Raw genomic sequence first — 26,097 nt, forward strand, 5'->3', positions numbered from 1 at the left:
TGAGTAGAAGTACTTTAGGATAAAAGGCATAACCAACCATTCTAAAGTCAATGGCTAAGACATACGGATACTGCATGAGGAGGGTGGCCTGCTGTATCCTCACTGGTAAAAAAAGATGGCCTCACCATATGCAAAACCAGCCTCTTCGGTGGGTCATTTTTAAGCCACAGTAACTTGGTTTGCTCCATAATATTAGATCATGGATTCCTAAAACTATAGATTGAAAGAAATTTCAGGGAATCATCCAGTTCAAACAGTCTTACTTTATAAATTAGAAAACTGAGGGAGAGGACATTTTTGTGTACTCTGATTTCTAGCAGCTCATTATTTAGTGCAAAGGAGTTTAAGGTATTTAGCAATGTATAATCTGTACCTTCTTTTCATGCAAATTTTCTTATTTTTTTTCAGACCCAATTATATAGTATTGTGGATACTATATTTGGATAGTCCACCTGCCCAAAGCATCATTTACTAAAATCACAGTATTCTGACTTTTAGCAGTGGGTGGGTGTAGGCAGTGGAATACAGCATTTCATAAGACTAGGAATTTTCCTGTTGTGGAAATCTGGGGAGAATCTAGGCTCTTTACAGAAGCCTGGTTACCATGGAGAATGAGACACACGAGGTCCATGTGAGCCAGACACAATTGCCCTGGCTCCAGAGAGCTCTTCAAGCCAGGATCAGTCTGTATAGTTATAATAAACTCCCTTATTTTCTTACAATGACAATTAGAGAGTTTACCTAATTCAAGACTTACGTAAAGGAAGAACAATTTTTGATTGTTCAGAACAAGTCAGGTGTTTGCCCAGCAACTCCAATTTAGTTTGGTGTTTTTATAGGACAATTTACTTTCCAAAGAAGATAGGCAATTGGCTTAGCCAGTGTACAGAAATAAAAATCCTTCCCATTATACCACACAGAGAAGTACTACTAAAAGAAATTAGCTGATTATATGCCTGGTCTTTTAACCACTCACATTTAGGATTTCTGAGATGGACATAGAGGTGGCTAACATCTTTAGTTTTGGTAAAACCAGAGAAATTCTGCTTGGGTTCTGGGGAACATACCTGTGAGATGCACAATTTAAACAATACCTCATGAGAAGATCAAAATATATATGGCCACTTTCTCCTTATTAAAGCACATGTGTATTTTATCTATAGGCAATTGTGTCTATATCCCCTTAGCCCTTTAACACATCTCCCCCCTTTCTCTCTCTGTTTGTGTCTATAGGGAGGAGAAGTTAAAGAAACAATATAACTTTGATTTTCATTTCCCTGTATTACTTTCAGAGAGCAATGCTCTCATCAATGCTGTCACATAGATGAAAAGGCCCTCTGCATTATTTCCATTTCACAGAATGATTTTCCAACTTACATTTCATCCCTGCACCCACACATGCATCTCTCTGTTCAACTTGCATCTACTGACTAAAAACTTCCTTCATGTACCAATTTCCTTTTCTAGGGATTTTCTGATCTTTTGGTAACCTGATATAGTATTGCATTTTATGTGTTCCCAAAGGCAATGCAAGTTGTTTAAAGAGGCAATTAATACATGTAATTTATGAGACTTGCTGGATAAAGTCTAATAAAAAATTTAATTGAAAGTATGTCACAGTTTTATTGCTGGTATCAATAAAATCTCAATAGTTTGTGGCTCAATCATAAGTTCTGAAAAGAGTCAGCTTTGTTTGCAGCCATAGATCATCAAATCTACCATGCCATTGATTTTAAGATTCATTCCAGTTTTTGAGAAGTTAAAATGTAGGGGAAAAATAGCCATCCATAATTTCATAATGTCATTTATTGAAGTAAATGTAGAATCCGGAGATGGTAAACTGTGGGGGGAAAGGTGCATGCAAAAATTGATTAAATGGGTTGAGCCCAAATAATTCTTTGGCAAGTTTCTCTTATTTCTTTAGCTATGGTGAAATAAGTAAATAAATAATACTGATAGCAATAAAATAACAAATTATAACAGTCACAACTGTCAATATTTATCTAGTGCCTTCATTGTATTGGGAAGTATGTTTCTTTTTCACTCAGTCTTTTGAACAACGTTATAAGGAAGGATCTATTATCCATATGGAGTAGATGAGGAAAGTGAGGTCCAGGGAGACCTTTTCTTCTTTTCTTTATTTTCTGTAAATGAATGTTTCTACGGCCATGCAGCTAGTAACTGGTGACTAGGATTTTAACACAGACAGCTTGAGTTAGGGACCAGTGCACTTCTTGACTCTGCTTTCTATCTATGAACACAAACATGCACAACTACTCATTCCTCCACTGCCCTTAAATCTAAAGGACATTCTCTCTTTTTCAGGCCCATGGGTCAAAGAAATCACTGTTAACTGCCTGTCAGACTGTGGGCTGTGGAGTTCTGGCTCAGGTTTTTTTTTTTTTTTTTTTGAGATCAGTATTTGCAGAGCAGATGGATGCCAGTGCTAATCAAAGATTTTTCTATTTTTCTCTCATCTGAAAATGTAGGCAGCACTTTCAGGTTGTTTACTTATTTCTGCACCATGACAGTGAAACAATAAAGACAATGGAATAATAATGTCAAGGGAACAGTCTCCTTTCTAAAGTCAGTTGGGGAGAAACGAGAAGAAGAGAGCCTGCAGGAGCATCCCTCTTGCGGGCAGGTCTACTGCTGCTCAAGCACGGCCATTCATAGGAATTGCTGCGCCTTTTCCTTTTCAGAAAGTGCTCTTTGAAAGTATCTGTGTCAGGGCAAACCTTTAAAATGGAGAATAAGTACAGCATAGGCAAAGGTGCTCTTGGTAAATGCTCGATGTTGGGATGCAATTTTTGTAGAAGGACATCCTGACCAAATGGCATGTAAATGATTCAGAAACAAGGAATTACAAGCTTGATGTTGAAAGGCACAGAGAGCCAGTGACCAATGCAGAACAGGCTGGTGCCCCAAGCAGCTGCAGGTGGGAATCTCTGCTGGAAGAGCCTGGACACAACCTTCACCTTTGAATAAAAGAGCCCAACTTACACGGGCTTTGAATAGGAGCTTCAAACCAACATGGTTGTGACTCCATTGTTTTGGCAGCAACATCCCTCTTCTGGGATGGCAAGGCAGGCCTGGCTAAGGACACCTGCTTGTTCCCCCAGTCTCCCCAGGCTTTCACCTTTGTGTTCCCTGTAGCATGTTCCGCTAGGCACCATCAGGCAATGAAATAATTGTACCCTCTGAGACTTCAAGTGTCAAGAAGATCTATCACTCCGGGAGGCCACTAAAAACTGCTGGCTATCCTGTGGTACTGAAGTCTTTAAAGGCAATTTTTACAAGAAAAAGGACACAAATTGGGAGTCGAATGGAGCCCATTCTTTAAGAATCTATATGAGGGGCAGAGGGCAACTAAAATAAACGGAGAGAGGAATTTTCCTTGGTGCTATCTTTTCCAGAGGTATTTATTGAAGAAACAAAATCAGAACATACTCAAGTGCCTGCTTGATGTAGAAAAACTTGCATGTGCTGAATTCATTAGAAAACTGTTCAATAACAGTCTTCCTTGTGAAAATATTAGCCTTGTCATGGTTCCAAGTTCAGGCGTCTCTCTGCAGGTTATCTGTTACATAAGTGGCTGTGGCAGAATTCACAGATCTAAAGGGCTTTTACATTTTCCACTTGGGCAGGAATGTTCTCCCAAGGGTGCTACCCGGCTGCCCCCCCAACCCTCAAAGTTCTACTTAAGGTCAATAAAAAAAATGCTTATCAGCTTGAAATAATCTAAAGATTGGTAATAAAGTACAGCAAATGACACAGCTCTTCCAATAAGTCAGTAACTTCCATAGTTTCCTCTACTTCAGCTATACTTTACCCAGCCAGTCTCAGGCCCCTTTCTTTTGTGGTATCCCAACAGATTCAAAATTATGAGGAACCTGCTGTGAATAAAGAAACTGGTATATATAAGCAACATTTCCCAAGATGAAGAATGCTGAATCTGAGATTCACTGAGAGGCTCAGAACAACTCTATCCTTTCCTCCTTGACTCTGGTAAACTCTGCCACAGATGTCTAAAAGTCCCTGTTAGGCTTTATAGGCAAATGGACTCAGGGACATGAAACAATTACCCACACAATTTAATAAAATTCTATTTTATACTGAAAGTGATTTATAAAAATTAACAGTGATCAATCCTCCTGAGCATTTAAAATTTCTATTCTTCCTTTTGTCATTTTAAGCAAAATAGGGCCACCTAAGCAAATGCCTATCAATCACTATTGGTTGTTTTTAGGACATTGTGGATGGGGACTAGCCAGTAAAATGCACGAAGAAAACTGAGTAATTGCAACATTTCAAAGACAGTGGCTTTTACATGTCTTAAATGGTCTTCCTGATCCTTTCTCCATTTCATAAATTTGCACAGTTGCTCACTTCAATGAGCAATGAAGTACTCTGTATATCACAGTGTATTTATTGTTAGATAAAATGTAAAAAAGTCTTCTTCAGTTGTATCAATGCCACTGTTACAATCTGTACCAATTTTCTACACAGATGGTGACAAATAGAAACTGGCCCTGGAGTCTGAGGACCAGAGCAGAACTCTAGTCTTTTCTCTTTCTAGCCATTAGACCATGTGTAAGTCATTCAACTTTCTTTCTTCAGTCCCCTCATCTATACAATGGGGTTAAAAACATAGAGTTGTTTTAAGAACCAGATAATGTATACAAAACCCAATAGTATAGAGCCTGGCACACATAGGAAACATTATGTGTGTGTATGCCTCTGAATATATAATTATATACATACAGTTTATTTATATTGTTTGAAATACATTTGTATCTGCTGTATTAATTGAAGTTACTAAGGTACAAAATAAATGATAAGTTAAAAAAAATAACAAAACTATCAGCTAGCATGACTCCAACTAATGAAAGACTAGTCAGGCTCAGTGGTGCACACCTGCAATCCCAGCTACTCAGGAGGCTGAAACAGGAAGATTCAAAGTTCAATACCAGCCTGGGCAACTTAGCAAAACCATGTCTCAAAATAAAATGAAAAACAGGCTGAGGCATAGCTTAGTGGTGGAGTACTTGCCTAGCATATGCAAGGCTCTGGGTTCAATCACCCCCTTCTGTTAAAAAAAAAAAGACTGTGACAATATTCTTCAATCTATTTTTTGAATTTGGGACTGTTATGTTTGAAAAATCATAATCTCTTATTGACAATACCACAATTTACTGCCACTGGGAAAGTTTATGAAGTCAAAGGGATATAGTTATACGCATGAGAGGCGATTTTCTTTGCCGCAAATGTGATTGAATCTATTTTAATGCAGTTGCTGACTTTATTATTTTTAAGACTGAAATTGGTATTTTGTGGTTCCAATGTTGTTACAAGATAATTTATACTCATCTCCCTTAAGGGAAGATAGGTTTTTAAAAAATTTTTCACTCTATATACTGGATTCTGATCTGGGTATATCAGTTACTCATGCTGGGATTTCCTAACATAGAAATTAGTTGTAACTAGTTAGTGTGCTCATCTTTACTTGAGCAGACTTCCTTGATTAATGTCTTACAAAGATTTTCCTTCCAAATGTGGGTTTAATAAAGTATAGCATTTTAACTTTTGGTAAATGTTAAATGTACTTATTATAAAAATCTGAAAATATTGAACAAAAAAAGAGCCACTTATAGTTCTATCTCTGCAATAATGACTACAAATATGTTGTACCATAGGTTTTTTTTTCTGGTTTTACTTACTATTTCTCTTTCTGTCCTCTTCAAATTTCAAAGTTGGCACCAAATTATGGGAACAATTCTGTATCATACATTTTAATTAATGTTACATAATTAGTTATACACATGAGAGGAAATTTCATATGAGAATTCCATCATATGAATATAGCTTTATTATTTATCCAATATCCTATTCTTGGGTTAATAGGTTGTTTAAAAGTTTTTAATTTTTCATTAAAAAAATGCTACAATGGGGCTGGGGATGTGGCTCAAGCGGTAGCGCGCTTGCCTGGCATGCATGCGGCCCGGGTTCGATTCTCAGCACCACATACAAACAAAGATGTTGTGTCCGCCAATAACTAAAAAATAAATATTAAAATTCTCTCTCTCTCTTTCTCTCTCTCCCTCTCTCACTCTCTCTTTAAAAAAAATTTAAAAAATGCTACAATTACTATCATTGCTTAAAATCAATGAATATATTTTGAATATTTTATGTTTGGATTTTGATGAACAAATAAAAATAAAACAAGTCAATTATATGGTGCATAAAGGGAAGATAACTTAAAAACTCCATACCTGGCCATAGCAGCCTGCATAATGAATAAGGCTTGGAAAATCCTTGGAACAACTCAGTTCAGCAATAGCTTCTGTTTCACTCACCATCCAGCGTACACACTCCAACTGACCATTCTAGATTTAAAAGGAAGAAAGTCAAAGTAATTCAGGTTTTAAAAATATCTCTGCACTCTTTCACGATCCACTTCTTTCACAATCGACTTCTTTCACTCTGCTTAGTACTTCTGAGATTCATCTAAGCTGCTACTTTTTATCAGTATTTTACTCCTTTTTTTATTGCTGAAACTAGTCCATTGTCTCACTAGATCACAATTTGTTTATACAGTAACCTATTGAGAATATTTGGATTGTTTCCATTTAGGGGATATTATAAATAGAGTTGCTATAAATATTTTTTTTTGTGAATATGTCCTTTCATTCTGATAGGTAAATATGGAATTTACTTAGTCTACATAGGGTAATTTCCAGTTTATGACTGGAATTTCTGGATCATGTGTTGGTGTGTATTTGACTTTATGAAAAACTGTCAGACTGGTTTCCAAACTGGTTGACTACACTATCATTGGGAATGCTTGAGCATTCCAGTCGTTTCATATACAAGACAACAAACAATGTCAGTTATCTGTTATTATTAAAGTTTGTAAGCTAGAGCAACTATTTTCTAACACCCAAATAAAATAGTATTGTATCTGTTAATGAAAAATTAACAATCCATATTTAAAGTGCAAGAAATAAAATGAAGAATTGACAAATAGGATGGAATTGTTTCTTCACAGCAGAGGAAACAATTAAGATGAGAAGAGAGAGCCTACAGAATGCAAGAAAACTTTGCCACCTGCACCTCAAATAGAGCACTAATCTCCAGAATATATAAAGAACTCAAAAATCTTAACACCAAAAGAACAAAAAAAAACTTAATAAATAAATGGGCAGAGAAATTGAATAGACACTTCACAGAAGAAATATGAATAGTCAACAAATATATAAAAATTGTTCAACTCTAGCAGTTAGAGAAAGCAAATTAAAACTATACTGAGATTTCATCTCACTTCAGTCAGAATGGCAATTATCAAGAATACAAGCAACAATAATTGGCAAGGATGTGGGGAAAAAGACACATTCATACATTGCTGGTAGGACTGCAAATTGGTGCAGCCAATATGGAAAGCAATATGGAGATTCCTTAGAAAACTGGTAATGGAACCACCATTTGACCTAGCCATCCCACTCCTTAGTTTATAATCAAAGGACTGAAACACTGTATACTATAGGGACACAGCCATATCAATGTTTATAGCAGCACAATTCACAATAGCTAACTGTGGAACCAACCCAGATGCCCTTCAGTAGATGAATGGATAGGGAAACTTTGGTATATATACACAATGGAACATTTCTCAGCATTAAAAGAAAATAAAATCATGGCATTTGCAGGTAAATGGATAGAGCTAGAGAATATAATGCTAAGTGAAGTTAGCCAATCCCACAAAACCAAAGGTGGGATGTTTTCTTGGATATGACGATGCTGACTCATAATGGCAATGGAGGGGGAGTACGGGAGGAATGGAGGAACTTTAGATAGGGCAAAGAGGAGGGAGGGGAAGAGACTGGGCAAGGGGGTAGAAATGATGGTGGAATAAGTTAGACATGTAGGAAGACAGAAATGGTGTGAAAATACTTTGTGTACAATCAGTGAATTGAAAACTTGTGCTCTATCTGTGTAATATGAAATGAATTGCATTCTGCCATCATGTATAACAAATTAGAATAAATATAAAAAAAGAGAATATAAGCTACAATAAATGTTGGCTGAATGTGTGGGAAAAAAAAGGTACACTCATACATTGCTGGTGGGGACTGCAAATTGGTGCAACCACTATGGAAAGCAGTTTTCCTTAGAAAATTTGGAATGGAACCATCATTTGACCCAGTTATCCCCCTCCTCAATTAATACCCAAAGGACTTAAAATCAGCATACTACAGTGACACAGGCACATCAAGGTTAATAGTTCAATTCACATTGGTTAAACTATGGAACCAACCCAACTGCCATTCAACAGATGAATGGATAAAGAAAATGTATACACATGGAATATTACTCAAACATAAAAAAAGAATAAAATTATATCATTTTCCAGTAAATGGATGGAACTGGAGAATATTATGCTAAGTGAAATAAGCCAACCTCCCCCCCCCCAAAAAAAAACAACGGCTGAATATTTTCTCTGATTTGTGGATGCTAGCTCACAATAAGAGGTGAATTGGGGAAGAATAGAAGTATTTTTGGATTAGACAAAAGGGAATGAAAGGAAGGGAAGAGGAATGGAAATAGGAAAGATAGTAGAATGAATCAGACATTACTAATATATATATATATATATATATATATATATATAATATATGTGATTATATGACCAATGCAATCCTATATCATGTATAATCAGAAGATAAGTTACATTCCATATATGTATAATATGTCAAAATACATTCTACTATCATGCATAACTAATAAGAACAAATTAAATTAAAAAGGACAAATTAAATTACAAAGGAGCTGAAAAAGTATAGCACCTACAATTATGTTCATTATATATTTGATAATAACAATAAGTAACTGTTAATGGTTTATGTATTATTATACTTTCATCTTTAGAGTGTACTCCTTCTACTTACTAAAAATAGAGTTTACTATCAAAACACACACACACACACACACACACACACACACACACACATGCACATACATATACCAGGTAAATATCTTAATTGGTCAAATGTTAAAATTTTAAAAAGGAAAATACTCTTATAAAAGAATCAGTTTTTCATTGGTAAATGATAAAACTACCAAAACACAAGGTCAAACAGCCACCACTTGGCACAGTTTTTAGGAAAACAAAATGATTCTTAGGATCAAGAAGAACAGGAAAGTAGAAGTAGGCAAAAAAAAAAAAAAAAAAAAAAAGAAAAAGAAGAATGTAATTTTCTTGGAGTCTTTATAAGGGGTTTTATGAAGCCAGATATTATTATCATCTTTTTTTTAGAATTTACATTTCTCTCCTATCTTGAAACCATTATTGGGTTTTATTCTCAGGTACTGTGAGAATTTCAGAAAATTAACAAAACATTTAAACAATTACAACACAGTTCATATAGAGGAAAAAGAATAAGAATGGTTGTGGGATCTCATGAAAATCATCTCATGAAAATCAAAGGGTGAAAAATGGAGTAGAGGAAAGGGACTAGAAGGAGGGAAGAGGGAAGGGAAAGGGGCAATATTTTGGAATGACATTGGCAAATTAGGTTTTTATATTCTGTGCATGTATGAATATGTAACAATGAATCCTGCTGTTATATGGAATTATAATGTATCAATAAAAATGTGAAAAAATATAGTCTGCATATATTTGTTGAGGATTTTCAGGACTACTTATAGTGTGATAGGCATATTCTAATGATTAAGACCCACACAGACTCTGGATTGGATTTAAATCCCTAACCTGTCACTTAGTTACAAGATGTTGGGCAAGTTATAAAGTAACTTGTAACTTATAACTCTGTAATAAGCAATGGATTCATCTGTGAAAGAGGGTTAATAGTAACTACCTCCCTAACATCACTCTGAGGATTAAATGAGATAAAGCATGCAGGCTTCCTAAGCACAGAAAACTTTTACCTTCTACTATTAGAACGTGCCCTTGGACTCTGATGGTAACTCTGCAGACAAATGAGACATTTAATCAGCTTCCTAGTTTGCACAGCATGGAACACAGAAAAGGAGTTACTGTGAGCATAGAGCCAGGGAAGGATTCAAAGAGGGTAGCATTTGTGTTAGTATAATAGGATTATTGTCTTTTTATTTTAGAATCCTAATACTTATTTTCTCAAGGTGAAAAAGTCTATTCTAAAAGCTAGATAGAAGAGGTGATCTGCTCATTCTTTACCCTTTCTTATTTGGATAATAAAATTTCAGTCAGCATTTCCCGTCTATTTGCATGCAAATTCTGTTCCCTCTTTTTGAGATATAGTCATGTGCTACATTATGATGCGTCTGTCAACTTGTGTGTACTACTATGGTCCCCTAAAATTACAATGGAGCTGAAAAATATAGCACCTACAATTACGTGCATTATATACTTGAATAACAACAATAAACAACTGTTACTGGTTTATGTATTATTATACATTCATCCTTAGAGTGTACTCCTTCTACTTACTAAAAATAGAGATTACTATCAAAACACCATATCTTAATTACATTAGAAGGCCACTTTGACCTCTGCCCTCTGTGTTTGTTAAGTACACCCTCTGATTTTTGTACAAGCACAAGATTGCCTAACAACGCACTTCTCAGACCATATTTTTATCATTAAGTGACACATGCCTGTATTTGCATGATTAGGTGTGTGCTACTGTTCCCCTTCTCTGTGCTCCTTCTTGCTCTGGGAGGTTGGGTTTGGCTGATGGAGATCAGGAAAGCAGAGTAAGTTTCAGCTATCCTCTGCTCCTGGCTTCCATCTCGAGGGTTTCCAACTGGCCAGATGAGCCCTTCCTCCTACTAATGGATTAACTGACAGTACTAGGATTACTTTGATGCATCCAAGATCAAAAGCTGGCCAGTCCTTTCTGATCAATCCTCTCTAGTTAAGGTTCTTGCAACCATTCCTTCCCCAGCCCCTCCAGGCTTTGGAGTGGTAAGTGTGCTCTGGCTGTTGCTGACCCCAGGAGACTGCACTTTCCAATAGACTCCCTCCATTCACTCCACCCACAATTTGGTGTATAATAATCCCGTCATTACAGACTTCCCTTAAATGTAAGTATGTCCAATGTTCAATGTTTCTATCAGAATTGAACAAACAAACCTACTATATATTTTGTTTCATTCCCTCTGAATAAAGAAAGGGATGGGAATTCTATTCATTTGATACAAGAAAAATGGTTCAAATAAATTGGTATTTATATAGCACACAGAAATGTGAGGCAAAGTTTTAGTAATTTCTTTCTCTCTCTCTCTCTCTCTCTCTCTCTCTCTGCTCAAATTTGTTTCCACTCTAATTTTTATTATTTCCTTTCTTCTGCTTGCTTTGGATTAAGTTTGCTCTACTTTTTCTAATTTCCCCAAGGTGTATGATTAGGCTATTGCTTTGAGATCTCTTTCCCTTTCCTGCATCTTTTACAAATTTCCCTTTAAATACAGCTTTAGCTGCATCCTGTAAGTGTTGTATTTTCATTTTATATAGTTTCTAATTTCCTTTATAGTTACTTCTCTGACCTATTAATTATTTTAGAGTATATTAATTCTTTACACTTATGAATATCCAGATTTCCCTTGGGTATTGATTTCTAATTAGATTCTACAGTGATTGGAGAGCACAAATTTGTATTTCAATACTTAAAAATTTACTGAAATTTGTTTTCTATCTTAACATAGGATTTATCTTAGAAAATTCCATGTACACTTGACAAGAATGCGTATTCTGTTGTCATTGGGTAGAGTGTTCTTTTAGGTGATTATTAGGTCTAATTTTTCAAGGAATCAACATTTAAAATAAATAAAACACTGCTAAGAAGGCAGAAGAAATTATTATATCACCACTATGAGTCTGAAACCAGTATCACTTGCAATAAATATAAATACCGAGAAAAGAAACAAATGAACCAAAACATTATCTAATTCTAGCAAGAGATTTTTGCCTATCAAATTCTCTGGGTCTGGGGTTGCTCAGTGTGTTAAAAAGAAGTCAGTAAGGTTATATGTTTGAAGTCATCTTATCACCAGACCAACACTGTGCTTTTGGGCTTCATCAGAATGACTGAAAAGAAGAATAACTAGGCAATTAAGGTCATTTTATTCCAGGTCTTTTTAGCTACTAAAATAATTTCTTATTAGTCCCATTTTAGAAAACAAGATTGCTTTAGAATTAGACATTTTAGAAATTCTTCTTCATTTCTTTTCTTAACCATCTCCAGAGGAATCCAATAATATCCTGAACTCTCAAAATATCTACTGTTGGGTCTTTCAAAAAGCACTCAATAAATTCTGCATGTAACTGGCATAATATATTATGTTTCCTTGAAGGAATTTAAGAGTGGGGGAGAGATGTTCTTAAGTTCTGATATGACTTTAAAATCCCCTTTCTCAGGTAATCTTTTCACATAATACCTTATCTGTGACTTTGCTCCCTGTCAGCCAAGCCATACTATCCAAGAATCTTCAGCCTATTTGTACCAAGTGTGTTTGTCTTTAATGACATCAGGGCTCTGAGACCTGTGTGTAATGGGGTGAAACACCTGGGTATTGGTGTTCAAAATAAGGCCCCCAAATGGAAGAATGATGACTCTCAGGGCTCTCTCAACTTCATCAGTGTCTATCAAAATGCACTGAATGGAGAGAGGCAGGACATACATCAGGACTGATTTCTAAAGGGGGTGGGGGTGACACTTATTATAAAATATTTGCTCTTACTGCTTTTACAAATTCTAGATTAAGTAATGGAGTGGAAGAGCACATCCATTGTCCAGAAGTAAAAATGAGAAACCTAGACGTCAAATCAGTAACAGCTTTTGGGTCTTATGAATTGGATATTTGTCTTTTATTCAAATAAAAACAAAAAAATCGTTGTTTAACTTTGCAGACTGCTTATGATATATGCATATCTTATATGATAACAATACTATGTTGACTACAGGAGCTTTGGTATGAATGAACACTGAATACATGTATACAGTAGGAGGTATTTATGCTGAGGATTGGCTTAATAACCATTAAGTTTCCTATGTATCTTTCTACACAGAGATTTTTAAATCCATCAAAACTAGCATGAGGGTGTATAAACTAAGAAAAACATGGGCTTTTGTCCAACTGCAATCTACCATTAGTTATGAAAACTAATGAAAATTACATTTTTATAAACAATAAAGCAGCAAGGCAAATGTCAACATTCACTGGGATTCCAAAAATATTTTATTTGTCATTGACACATGCCCATTGATGATCACATGTAACCCCTATTTTCTTACAGAACTTTGTCACAGGACTAGATTTCAAATTTGCCAACTTTTACTGGTATTACTGATGACACACCTGTCTTATCTACCAGGTTGCCAGCGCTATAAGAACAAGAGTATGCCTTATTTAAATATGTATCTCCAGTGTCTAACTAAGTACTAGATAGATGGAGTACATTCTGATAAACTCAACTAGACAAACCCTGACTTCACATTTAATTTTCATCTCTTTATGGTGGCTGTTGTAGTTGAGTGCTTGAGTTGACATAGCATTGTTCATAGCCAAAGGAAAATTATACCCACTATGGTTATAGATTTCTTATTTTATTAAAATTATTTTATACTGTTTTTGAAGTCATTATTCACCCCTGAGCAAAAATAAATAAAATTGAACACATTTGCAAATATATAAAACTTTACTGAATGATAAACAAGTTAAAGATACAAAAATTCAAAATTTGTATAAAAGATATATCAGAGGTAGGACAACAATTGTTTGTTGTTCAAATGTAACATGTTTCATAGTGAATTCACAAGTAGATTACTTTAACTAGCAAGTTCCCCTAGTCAACATCAATATAATTCCATTTGTAAAAATTATGATTATTTGACTTTTAGAAGACACAACTACTATGAAAGCAAAGTACATATGCAGAAGTGCAAGATGTATTATATTTCCTTGAACTTCACTTCTGGCTTTTTAATAAATGTGACTGAATTCTACATTTATTTGCCAAAGATCTTAAAAGTAACTTTAGTTTAATAGCTAACCTTCTCATGATCTGTTATATTTTACAGAGCACTCACTGCAGTACTATAAAAGTCCATGTTTGTAAGTTTTAACTCCATCCTAGTTGGCATTAATTTGTGTAGTTTTTGACAGCATATTGTGCTATGCAAAAACTAAATGCAAAACCCACACTGATATTCTAAACAACTTTTGATACCTGAAGACATTTAAACTTCAGATCTGATCCATTAAAAGTCTATTTTATTATCTGAATACTCCCGAGTGCTATCATCCCTGAAAACACACCTTTTCCTCATTTGTCTTGCTCATTATTCTCACGTTAGGAAAAAATGACACAGTGTCTGATAGAGCCAGGTATGGTGAAGAATTTAAATTGCAGTCACCATGAATTACACAAGTCCTTAGCACTGCAATGGATCATTTTCCTCTCTATTGTCTGATTTGAAGCTTAACCTTATTGGACAACAAATTGGAACGCAGTCTCAAAATCTCAAAGCAACTAGTGATGGAGATGGGTAATCTCTGATAGGTGATTCGTTTATTACTGTTTGCTTGATAAATCACTCTTCTTTCCCTCCCGTCTAATACTTTAGCTTCAAGGAATTTGAAAACACAGAAAACTGACTTTAGCTGAGGAGAGCCAAGCCCCCAACCAGTCACCTTGATGGCCAGGCCTGCTGGTGTCAATTTCTCGGTATTCCGCTCATTGAGGCAATCTTCCCCCATCAAAGAAGTGAGGTGCTGGAGACATTCTGCGTGTCCCTGCGATGCAGCGATGTGTAACAGGTTGTTTCCATTTTCATCATGGATTTTGTCTAGATTGTCTGCAGCTAGATGTGGCTGTACAAACAGTAGGATTAGAAAACAAGTCAACACATCAGAATAAGAGTCTGTGGAGGTTTTGCTCTGGGCTCTGGGAAGAAGAAATAAGCTTAATGAAGCCCTAATGGCAATGTAGGGATGAGAAAGTCCGAGTTCCTTGCCATTACTCCTTGCGATAATATGCCTCAGAATGTGAATTCTCAAGAGACTGGTCTTCACATGAGACATGACAACAGGGCTAGGGCCAGTGGGCTGTGGAGGCTTCAGTTTGGCTTTCTAAAATGCAGTGACATTTATGATAACTGGGAGGGCCCCTACATGTCTTTCCCTCTTGACTGCTAAGTCCTTGAGGCTAGGGCTGTCTTATTCCCCACTGTAGATCCACTGAATGAATGAAGAGACTACTGGTTTCTACCCGTCTGAATTGTGGAGAACTGGTTTTGACTACAAACTACATGATGTCTGCAGCTACTAGTGTTTATTGGGCACCTCCAGATACTGTCACCTCCTTATTGCTCCTGGGGGCATTTGGAGGGTACTTAGACTTTCGTTTTCTCACCTCTAGTGAAACTGAGTTCCCTGAATATGAAGCGGTTGATATAGAGATTGTTGGGGAACTAAGTGGTGTTTGCAATTGGGAAATATGAAAACATGGTAAGATCAAAGGAAGGGAATAAACCAATGAGAATAAGAGAAAGGAACCAAGAGAATTGGAAAATATATTTTCAGGAGAAAAAAAATTACCACTTTATTTGATTAAACTATCCAATTATATTGTCCATGGCAACAATGTTTGTGATAATAGACCAAGCATGTTATATTTTATCTACATATGGCTTCACACTAAGTAGAAATACATGACCAAGAAGCAGTGATTTTCTTGAATGAGGCTTTAATCAGCATTGTAGTAGGAGCCCAGGCTTGCTACTGTTTGATCCATGCCTGGAAGCCAGAAAAGAACAATGCAGGCAGATGGAGTGCTATTTGAGTTGAGCTCTGAGCTGAAGCAGAACAGATTTTTCTTAAATCGTGTTACTCTGTGTCTTGAGTCTTTGGAAACACTCCTTCAAGCTCCCTAGACATGCAGAGCTGGAACTAAGTAAAAACTACATGTGGGTCAGAGGGCAATCAAGCTCTAGGGTAAGCTTCTATCTGCAAATACTTTGCAAACATCCTGGCCCAACTCTCCTGAATAATGATCAGGATAAAACAGAAAAGTCTCTGTTCACATATTTGGCAGGCCTGTCATCGGCAAGGAACTGACATCCCTACAAATAACTGAGCGAGAGCATTGGGAACCATTTGAAAAGCAAAAAGAAAGACTTCAAGATTCAAGTGGAAAAAAGTGCTGGGCTCCCTTTGTTTTAGGTTAAATCTCTTTATTCCAGTTGAATTTTTAAAAGTTAAAGCGAAATAACACTCCTTCAATATCCATTTGTTTTCTCTGTATTAACCTCCTAACTTTTTATTTTAAAACTCAAGAGGTCACTCACCAACCAAAGCCACAAGAAAACATTAAACAAGATGCAAAATGCATGTAACATCATTGTTAAGAATGGAGCTGATAACAATAGCTCTCTAGATTACTAATGTGTATACCAAGGAGAGATACTTACCAGGAGAGATATTTGTCCTTCTTTCACGATGTTCAAGATGCTTTTTACTTTTTTCAGATACTCACTCCTTTCTTCTGGGCCTTGGGAGCTGGTCCAGCTCATGACCTTGACCGGCTCTTCCAGTTTGGATTCTGTTGCTGCAGATTGCAGGTGGAAGCCCCGGAGCTGACAGTCCGGCATTGTCTTCTCAATCTTTCGGCTATGCAGGTCACTAAAGGCCTTGTTTAAGAAGTCTTTATTCTGGCTTTCTGGCTCATATGCAGAGCCACATGTAACCAGAGGAGGTGAGCTCTCAGACTCTTCAGTGGAGAGCTTGTGCTGGTCGCGGAGGACAGTTGATGCTTTTCTCAAGTGAGGGCTTTTCACAGGAGAAAGAACACAGAATGGGGTCATACTGGATGGTGAGTTCTCAGTGCTTCCTGTAGAGGAGGCTTTGCCAGAAAGGCCATTGATGGTTGTGCATAAACCCAAAATTCTTTTTTCTGAAGTCACCTTGGTAAAAGAGGCAAGCTGTTGACTGGATTTAATGTAAGGCACATCCAGAATCTCATCCATGTCGAGGTCGTAATGTTCCAGTTCGCCCAGTGCAGTGCTGGACTCGGAGCTCTTACTGGGCAAGCCTCCCACTCCATCTTCAGGGCCGAGCTCCTCAGGCAGGGGGCCCTGGTCAGACTCGCCCACCTTGGGGTACTCCACTTTATGGTTCTTTTGGTCATCACTTTCATTGTTTTCTAGAGTCTCTGGCTGATGTTTGAGTGGGGAAACTCGCTTCACTGGACGGAATTTACTGTATACCTCAGCAATTCCTGTGGGCTTTTGTGCGTTTGTAATAAGAGTTGAGACTCCACAATTCCAGCTAGAGCTAGAAACTGTTTTGAAAAAAAATTAAAAGAGAAGACTATTACATTGGAATGCTGCACACATCTTGACCATGCAAGCAGATGTGGTCCACTCAAGTTATGCTCATAATTAAGCCCCTGTGTTAAGGAGATGACTTCAAGAGGACATATGTCCTTAAAAGGAATAATTTATACTTACCATTGAAACTAGTGAAAGATGAAACATGTTGACCAACAGAATTAGAAGATGGGATCCTCTGTGTTAAATGAACTTTCAAATGAAGTTAGGGAGGAAAAAGGGATACATGCACATACATGCACACACACACACTCCTCTCTAACATTTAGGAAGTCCCATATAAAGAAAGGGTAAATTACTTAACATTGCACAAACTCAAATGTGATTTACTGGCTGGGTGACTCATTAGTTTTCTATTAGGTGGTTAGGAAAGAACAGAAAGGAATGAAGTGGTCAGGAGTTGAATGGACCATGGGACATAAACCATGGTTGAATTAACCTCACTCCCTAAGCTAAGCATCCTAAGTCCCCTGTCATGCAAGGGCATCTCATGGTGCTTTCTGGCATTTAACACAGCAATACACTAACACCTCACAACAGAGCATGCTCTTCAAGATTTAACACTGCACTGCCCTCCATTATTAGGAAAGCTGAACATGAACAAAAGGAAGAGTAAGTTGTAAAGGGAAGATGGGGTAGGAAGACGACCTTTTTCCTATGCAAAGTTAGGTGAAGATTTTCTGTTGGTTTACATTTAACTAAATGTCTGGTTGAGATGGAATAGGAAGTGGAACAGATACATTTAGAGGTGAAAGATAAGAACCACTACCATTTGCAAGATCACTCAGCACCTCCTCATGGGGCAGGCAGATGAAGCAACAACAGTATCCTCAGCCACAATGGTGTTGCTTCATCTCTGGTAGATGACAGGCATAGCACCCTTGGAAGCTTACAGGACACTCATTTATAGGTTTCTATTGATAGGTTTCTCCTGCCACTTAGTTTACAGCATTCTTCATCAAAGAGATGAGATTCCAGGACACGCCCAGTTAGAAACCTCTCATGTATCTCTTTTCTTTGGAACGACAACAGGTGGGAAGGGTTTAACCCTAAAGCAAGCATACATGTGTGTCCTTTGCTAAAAGCACAAAAAAATGAAAGAACCTGAAATAGGTATGTGTGCTTAGCTCTATTTACAACTGCAATGAGCCCTGGCTAGTCCTGATTCTTGGGGTGAATGCGTTCATTATTGAAGTTCCCTAAATTTAGGTTACTAATCATTTTTTTTTCTGCCAGAATGTGTTCCAAAAGGATTCAGAGAAATTCTGGAACCAAGCAAAGATATGAGAAAGAGTGTTTTGAATCTGAATGCTATATAATTACGAGTTCCATTCCCCAAATGGACCACAATATGGCGTGCAATTTCAGAGGGTCTTCACTATGTGGTCCACCCCTGGGGCCTTTTTGGCTCCGGCATTGTAGAACCTAAGAAGAAAATACTACCAGCTGTGAAGAAGGGCTGGTCTCTCTCCAATAAGTAACATGTAACAGAATTTGCAGAAGGGAAGGAAGGTGTCAAGATGGCCTCAGACTGCTGCTTCTCTTCTCCTTTCTTGGCTCCAGTTCTTAGTCGTACACAGTGCCTGCCCCAGAGCAGACAATTAACAAATGCAAGTATGTGAATTTGAATCTCACTTTGCACAACACATTAAATCTTTTAAAATGCACAAAAGTGCATCCTTCTGAGGGATTTACAGTTTAATTTCACAGGGGACAAAAGCCCTGTTAATAAACTCAGAGGAGTGATAATCACCAATAAGAGCTAGATTTTCTAAAGTTATTTATGAAATGTAAATATGCAAAGGCAAAGACTAATTCCAGTTGGTCCCTTATAAATTTGAAAGTTTTCTGTCATTTATATATCCTTTTCTCTCTAAAAAATGTGAAGCTATGAAAAATTAACGTCTGCCAGAAATTTTTGCCAAGCCTTTCTCTCTTCCTTGACAACACATGGTTACTTATATAAAACAGCAGATAGTGGACACAGAGTTTATAAGGTGTAAATATGCCTTTGATTCTATTCATTAGCTTTCTAAAAATGTTTTATTGGGAAAAATAAATATCCATAGACATTTATGAGATACATTCTTATTATGGTATAGTATTTGATAATATTTGCCTTAATTTCCTTGGAACTTCTAAAAAATGTGCATCTCAGAATGTATTAAAAAATTTAAAATACTTGTCTTAGTGGGTCAATACAACGAGTGCATTGTACTGATATATTTATATATTATAACAGGTCATGGGTTCAAAGGGCTACTCTTTTATGTTGGCTTTATTTACATGTGAAATTTTTTCCAAGTGATACAGGGAAATGGATACCATATGTTTCCCAGCTGTTTTGTTCTGACAGGAGCCATTAAGAACGCTCTATGGAAATGAATTCTGTCTGAGTCTTATGAAAACACTTCTTTCCACAGAAGGGTCTAGAAACTAAAGAAGGAGCATCAACATTGAGGCTTGTTGTCCTTCCCCTTATTCAAACTTATGAATCTTTTTTAGGCTCAGGGTGAAATCTGTGTTTTCTAGTCTATATCTTGACTGCCAAGAAAAAGTCCCAGTCCTAAAAAATGGATTATTTCATGGGTTTTCATGAGAATGCTCTAATATATTGCTATATCATATACTTGGATGAGAAGAAAAGGCAATGCTATGCTATATGCAAAAGATAACATTCAATTAGTTTATTTCTCCTATACTAGACAAATAGGTACTTTAAATACAACAAAAGAAAAAGGGCCATTAATGACTGGAAAGATTTTCACTTCCAAATCTTAGATCTACCAAAAATTTCACTTTACTGTTGTTCCACTCCAATGCTGTTTCTTATCATCTACGGAAACAAAGTTCAGAATAACTATGGTCACTGGGAAAATTTCTGGGGCTAAATATACTTTCTGGATATCATGAAGAAATTCTTTACGTGCAAACAAAATATAAATCCCTGAACACTTTATCTATCTTAGATCTTTACAAGCTCCATGAAAAGAGGATCTGTGTCTAATTTATCTCTCTCTCTCTCTCTCTCTCTCCAAGCACCCAGAAAACTGCTTTACCTAAGTAGGTTTCTAAGACTTTTTGGTTGGATGGGTTCATTTTTTTTTTAACATCTTATAAAAGTAAACATGCTTAATATGCCTTAGACCTGTCTACCTGATTATATCACAAGTTTTCAAAAATAAGTAAATGAATGTGTGTATTTGATGCTGATTTATAGGCCAAAATATCTTTTCTCTCTGGCTGACATTTGGAATGACTCTTAGTTCAACTTTTGGAGTTGCTTGCTAACCCTTTACATCCACTTTTTCTCCCCCCCCCCCCTTTTTTTTTAGCCAGGATTAATGCAGGCTTGAGATATGTGAGAATTTGTAACAGGCAGCAGGTTTCAACCTGGGGTCTTATCTATCTGCACCCTTGTCTCCTTTACACACACACACACACACACACACACACACACACCCCTTTCTCTCCCCAAACATATTTCTCTTGATCCTGGCCTGGATGATCCCAAGACCATTTATGCAGTCTCTCAAGCAATCCATCTCCAAGGCATTGTTGATGATTCTGTTTCCATGACCCCTGCCCCACATCCCTCAGGAACTATCTTTTGGCTTTATTTTAAATCCTTCTTAAACCTGGACCCTCTTCATCCTCACTGCCCTGAGTGGGCCAGAGTGGGACCCTTGCCCACAACCTCCACAATGTTTTCTCTGCTTCCATTTGTCTCCCTTTCCAGACCTGAGTTATTCCTGATTCAGATAAGTTTGCTTTTGTCACTCAGAAACAGCAAAACAACAACAAAACACACCTCAGGTGGCCTGTTCTTCCTAAAACAGTACTTCCCCACATGTGGGATGAATTTCCCTTCAGTGTCTAAGATGGTACACAGCAACCTTGCTAAATACCCCTGGCTTACAGGATAAGAGTGCTGTCCCCGTCTCAATCCTTTTTCTTCTTTCTATTTCTTTTAAGGAGTCTCAGTTTAGTTCTCAAAGAAATTTAATTTCTCTAAAAACCTAAAATCTCCCTTTAGGAAAGGAGATCGCACACCTCAGACTGAGAGGCTTTCATAAACAAAGAATTAATAGGAATGTTTTATATTCATCATGTTGACTTTAATGAGGATCTTGAATTGACTGCAAGTAACACTGGTTTACGTGTAAACATCTGTTTACAGTAATGACAAAGTTTCTTTTAAAAACAAATGTTTAAAAGCTGAGTTTTACATAAAAATTGGATACTAATTAAAATAAATTATACCCCGCCTGTGTATGTATGTCAAAATATACTCTACTGTCATGTATATCTAAAAAAATTTAAGTAAAAAATTAAAATCAGTGTTTTAGAAAAGCAAATAGATAACAGTATAAGTGGTTTTCAGGTAAAGCAAAAATAGCAGAGATAGACCTTGGATATAACACATGTTGTGGAACTGAGTTGTTTGGGAAACCCTGGCTTTTGGATTAATATCTAAATTCTTCAGCATGATATATAGTACTTCTTTTATTCACTAATTTACCTTTTGATCTCAGCACTCATAATTCACAAAATACTAGTTTCCCCTGCTTCTCCATTGCTAAATTCACCTATTTTTGGATATATTATGTTCCTCCTTCACTGCTCCTGTCCTTGGGCTCTTTCTCTCTTGCAGTCTTCTCTGGCTGGGACTTGAGATCAGCACACAAGATGCCATCAGGTGTTATCCCACTGATGCACTTCCTCTGATTTTCGCAGGGAGTAGCTGCTCCTTGCTTCTCAGTGCTGATAATACCTGTACATACCCACAGTTGGGTATTTCTCAAGGTGATGCACCTGTTTACTCATGCATCAGTCTCACCTCTCTCTTGAGAGTCCCTCAAATGCAAAGGTTGCTCAAGAACCTACTTGTGTTTATGAACTAGCCCTTTGTCTAGCACAGCACCTTTAAGATACTGGTGTGCTCAATGGCTAATTCTTTCTAAAAAATGAATGAAGATAGGAGGGAGGGCAGAAAGAAAATGAAGGGAGAAAAAAAGGAATATGCCAGATCAAAGATGCAAAATATAGCAAATAAATATGAGTTCTGTGATGACATCAGCCTTGACACATTATGGGCACACTGTGCTGAATAGTTCAAAGGTAGTGTTAGTGTGCCCTTGAAGATATTTAGACATTTACAAGATGTTCTCAATATTGAAGTACTTTCATCTATTTCCTGTACTAAGTTCTTAGTCTCAGTTTCCTCATCTGTAAAATGAAGAGGCTAGCTATGATCTACCCCTAAATTTTATGTCTGTATGGAATCTCTATAAATAACAGGGCTCTTTATTCTGAATGAGTCACTATGAAACACTATAATTCTTCTGGATTCATGTATTTTACCAGATCTTCACAAATTCATAATTATGAGGCTAAGCTGATTGCTGACACAGAACAACTCTTTGGTTGTTGGGCCTGATAAATTAGTATTTTCTTAAGAAGATAATGTACAGTTTTGCTGCTCCAATGGTAGATCCAAATTTTAAGATTAAACATCAACACTGGCTCCTAAAATGACTATTTATTTTACTGCCAAATATGGAGTTATGTGGCCATATTGGAAAATTAGCTCAATACATGAGGGAGAGGAAGAAAAAGGTTATGTTTTAGGGTAAAATAGTGTTCCCCTGCTGTTTTTTATTAAATGGATCTATTTTCAGTGAGCAAGCAAGTGGTCAGCATTAGCTTTAATAGCTTTAAAGTAGACATAACAATACACATCTACAGCCTAAAAACCTAGGCTGCCTCAAGGACTTACCCTCTCCTCCAGCATTAATTAATTAATCCTTTCATTTTTTACACCAAAAGGAGGAACATTAGAAAATAATGTTCTAATAACATTAGAAAATATTAGAGGTGTCATTGTGAGAGTCATGGGTTTCCTTCATTCTATGTAAACTGAAATCTATATGGACCCACTTGATTGCAAGCACCCCAGGTTCTGTAAGAAATGATGACAAATTCTGTAAGAAGCAATTGCTTATAGCACCTCATGTCAATAGGAAGAAATGTCTGGCGTCCAAGTGAGCACGACTGCTGGATGCTTTTCTATTCTATAGTCTTTAGAGATTACAGTGTAACCTGATCCAAGAACAGGTTGAGTTGGACTGGTAGGGGATATCTGGACATTATGTTGGGAAGAGTGAATGTGAGAAGAATACATGTTTCTAGAATGTTTCCATGGGGTTGCTTTCTCATCCCTTTAAATGAAGCCACAGACCCTTTACTGAAAGTATACCAAGGCTGGAGGGAAAGTTCAGAGGTCTTTATTATTATTATTATTATTATTACTAATAATAATAATATAAAATACAGTCTGATTTATTCACATTTCAATGTTCAAATACTGTGGGAAAGAATTCAATGATTTGGGTTCTAAATTTCCTGTCTTTAAGTGGTTACTGATATCAAGCAGCTGTTGTTATATATGTCAGATTCATGATTTACGGTTCCTAGCTCTGTCCAGAATTGTGAAGATCTACCTGCTCAGGTAACTATGGCCTTTCTGTACCCATTTCTTCATTCTACAAAAACTTTCTGAAATACTTGAGCCCTATTACTCTGGATAGAAAAGATATTCTATCATGAAGTCAGACTCAATATTTTGACAACTTTAAACCTTTGGGCTTCAAAAGTACAGTTTCCATAACTAGCGATTGGTGGGTCTAAAGAAAGTCCAAGCTTGCAGAGTTGTGTCATCTAAAAAGTATGCTGACCTTCATTTTGACATTAGCAAAACCTCAAGAGTGTTTTGTGTTCATTCCAGGCCCATTTACCAGGTTCCTTTTCTTTCTTTCTCTCCCTCTCTGGGTGGAAATGTAGAGAGACACACATCTAGCAACAGTGAAAAGGCTCATCATGCAGAGAAGCCTGGAGCAAGACTGAGCTTGTGAGCAGGCTCCATCTGTGTGCTTTCTAGCTGTGCAGGCACACGCTTGCCAGTTTTAACTGAAGGTGGCGGTGTTTTACAGTGCTGATCTACTGTCAAGGACAAAGAGCACCAGGTTACTGCTTCTTGGTAAGAGAAAACAAGAGGCAGATGAGCAGGCAGGTGGGAAGTTGGAAAATCCTTATTTTCTACTTCCATCTCCCCACACTGATAGCTCCAAAATGCCTCTTTACTTCGCTTCTGAGTATGGAGCATGTATCCACATTAAAAATTAGCGTTAGATACCAAGAAGACAAAGAAAAGGAGATATGTCTTTAGGGTATAAGAGTGTTCCCTATATGTTTTTAGGGTATAATAGTGTTTTCTATTTTCCATGAGAAACAAAGTGGCAAGTCTGGGAAACCTGGTCTAAATTTTGAGAGAGATGCACTTTAGGGTCTCAAGGGAAAAAGAAATATAAGAACTAGCTCTGGCCTGCAGCCTGCTCTTCCTCTTGGCAGGCCCCTGCATCCGCCTGGGCGAGCGCCTGCCTCTCAGTTACAAGGCTCTGAGAGAACAGGCAGGTGCAGAAGCACAAAGCAATGTGGGGGGAAGAGCAGACTGTGGCTCTTCCAGGATAAGCGAATGGCAAGGCTGCTGTGCCCTAATGGCAAGGCTGCTGTGCCCGTGCTCAAGTGCAGCCAGCGTACACTTCACAGGCGTTATTAGAAGCCATGGAAGAAAGAGGCAAACATGTATTAAGAATTCCACAAAATGATATATCTCAGTAGGAATTTTCCTAAAATTTCCATTTAACACTTTAAAACTGCTAATACATTTGTGTAAAACTTTCTTATGTTTCTGAGTTTAAGGCAAGGGTGTATTTAAATCAGAGATTCAGAAGATCAATGGGCAGTTCTCATGCATTCTCCCTTGAAAATAAATGAGAACTCAGGGAATTTTAAGTATTATGTGGAAAATTACATAACATTCTCATTTCTCAACCAGGACTGAGGTTCTCTGACTCCAACTTTCCATAGCATTGGAGGACCACTTTATCAAAATTAATTATTCCCTAAACATTCACTTTACAATTTCTCTCTTTGGGTCACATGTAGGCTATGGAATCTCAGAACCCAGGGACAAAACCCGGTCACACACATTTCAAATTTACTTTGACCTAAATTCCAACTGCACTCTCTGCCTAAACTTTTATAACCATTTACCATCTACCCTCAGTTTGGGAGTAAAGTTGGGAGAATGGCTTTTAATAATAACTTATTAAAAAGCAGTTAAGAAGAAGAATTTCTCTTCTTTATTTTTAGTAGTATTTGCCCAAATTTAGATTCATCATATCACTGAGAGTCTGTTCTTTCCATTGTCAGTTCCTTCCACTGAATTGAATGTTGTGACTTCTTTTTAATACAATCAAGAGAAGCAGGAATATAATGAGGCATGTTCAGCAGTGTTATGTCGAAGTCATGGGAAGAATGCTAAAGCAGTCTTACAAGATTCACTCGACACACATTTGTTCTCTGCCTTCTTTGCCCATGGTCCTAGGAGTGCAGAGGCACATGGAATACACACAGATCTTCCAGACAATAATGCGTATACACAGATGAAGGAAAAGTAAAAAATGCAAAGTGCTTTGAAGGAAACAAGAAGGGCACTGGAATAAAGAACAGCTGAGAAGCCGCATCAAAGGGGTGACATTTAAACTAAAACCTGGAGATGACAAGACGACAGTCATGTGAGGATCAGAGGGAAAATAAGAGATAATTTTGTGAAGATCTGGGTAGAGGGAAGCACCTTCACAAATACCTA

General features: G+C 37.0%; 1 protein-coding gene across 1 annotated transcript in view; it reads right to left on the reverse strand.

The window, feature by feature from the left end:
• Window positions 1-26,097, reverse strand: part of Sncaip (synuclein alpha interacting protein) — a 146,696-nt gene that overhangs the window by 24,011 nt on the left and 96,588 nt on the right. Inside the window, exons 4-6 of the mRNA XM_026396183.2 lie at window positions 16,467-17,335; window positions 14,689-14,868; window positions 6,273-6,386 (exon numbers count right to left, since the gene is read on the reverse strand). Coding sequence (XP_026251968.2) covers window positions 6,273-6,386; window positions 14,689-14,868; window positions 16,467-17,335 — 1,163 coding nt within the window. The remainder of the gene's footprint in view (window positions 1-6,272; window positions 6,387-14,688; window positions 14,869-16,466; window positions 17,336-26,097) is intronic.

The sequence above is a fragment of the Urocitellus parryii genome, chromosome 1 (genome assembly GCF_045843805.1).
Source record: "Urocitellus parryii isolate mUroPar1 chromosome 1, mUroPar1.hap1, whole genome shotgun sequence".
Taxonomy (NCBI): domain Eukaryota; kingdom Metazoa; phylum Chordata; class Mammalia; order Rodentia; family Sciuridae; genus Urocitellus; species Urocitellus parryii.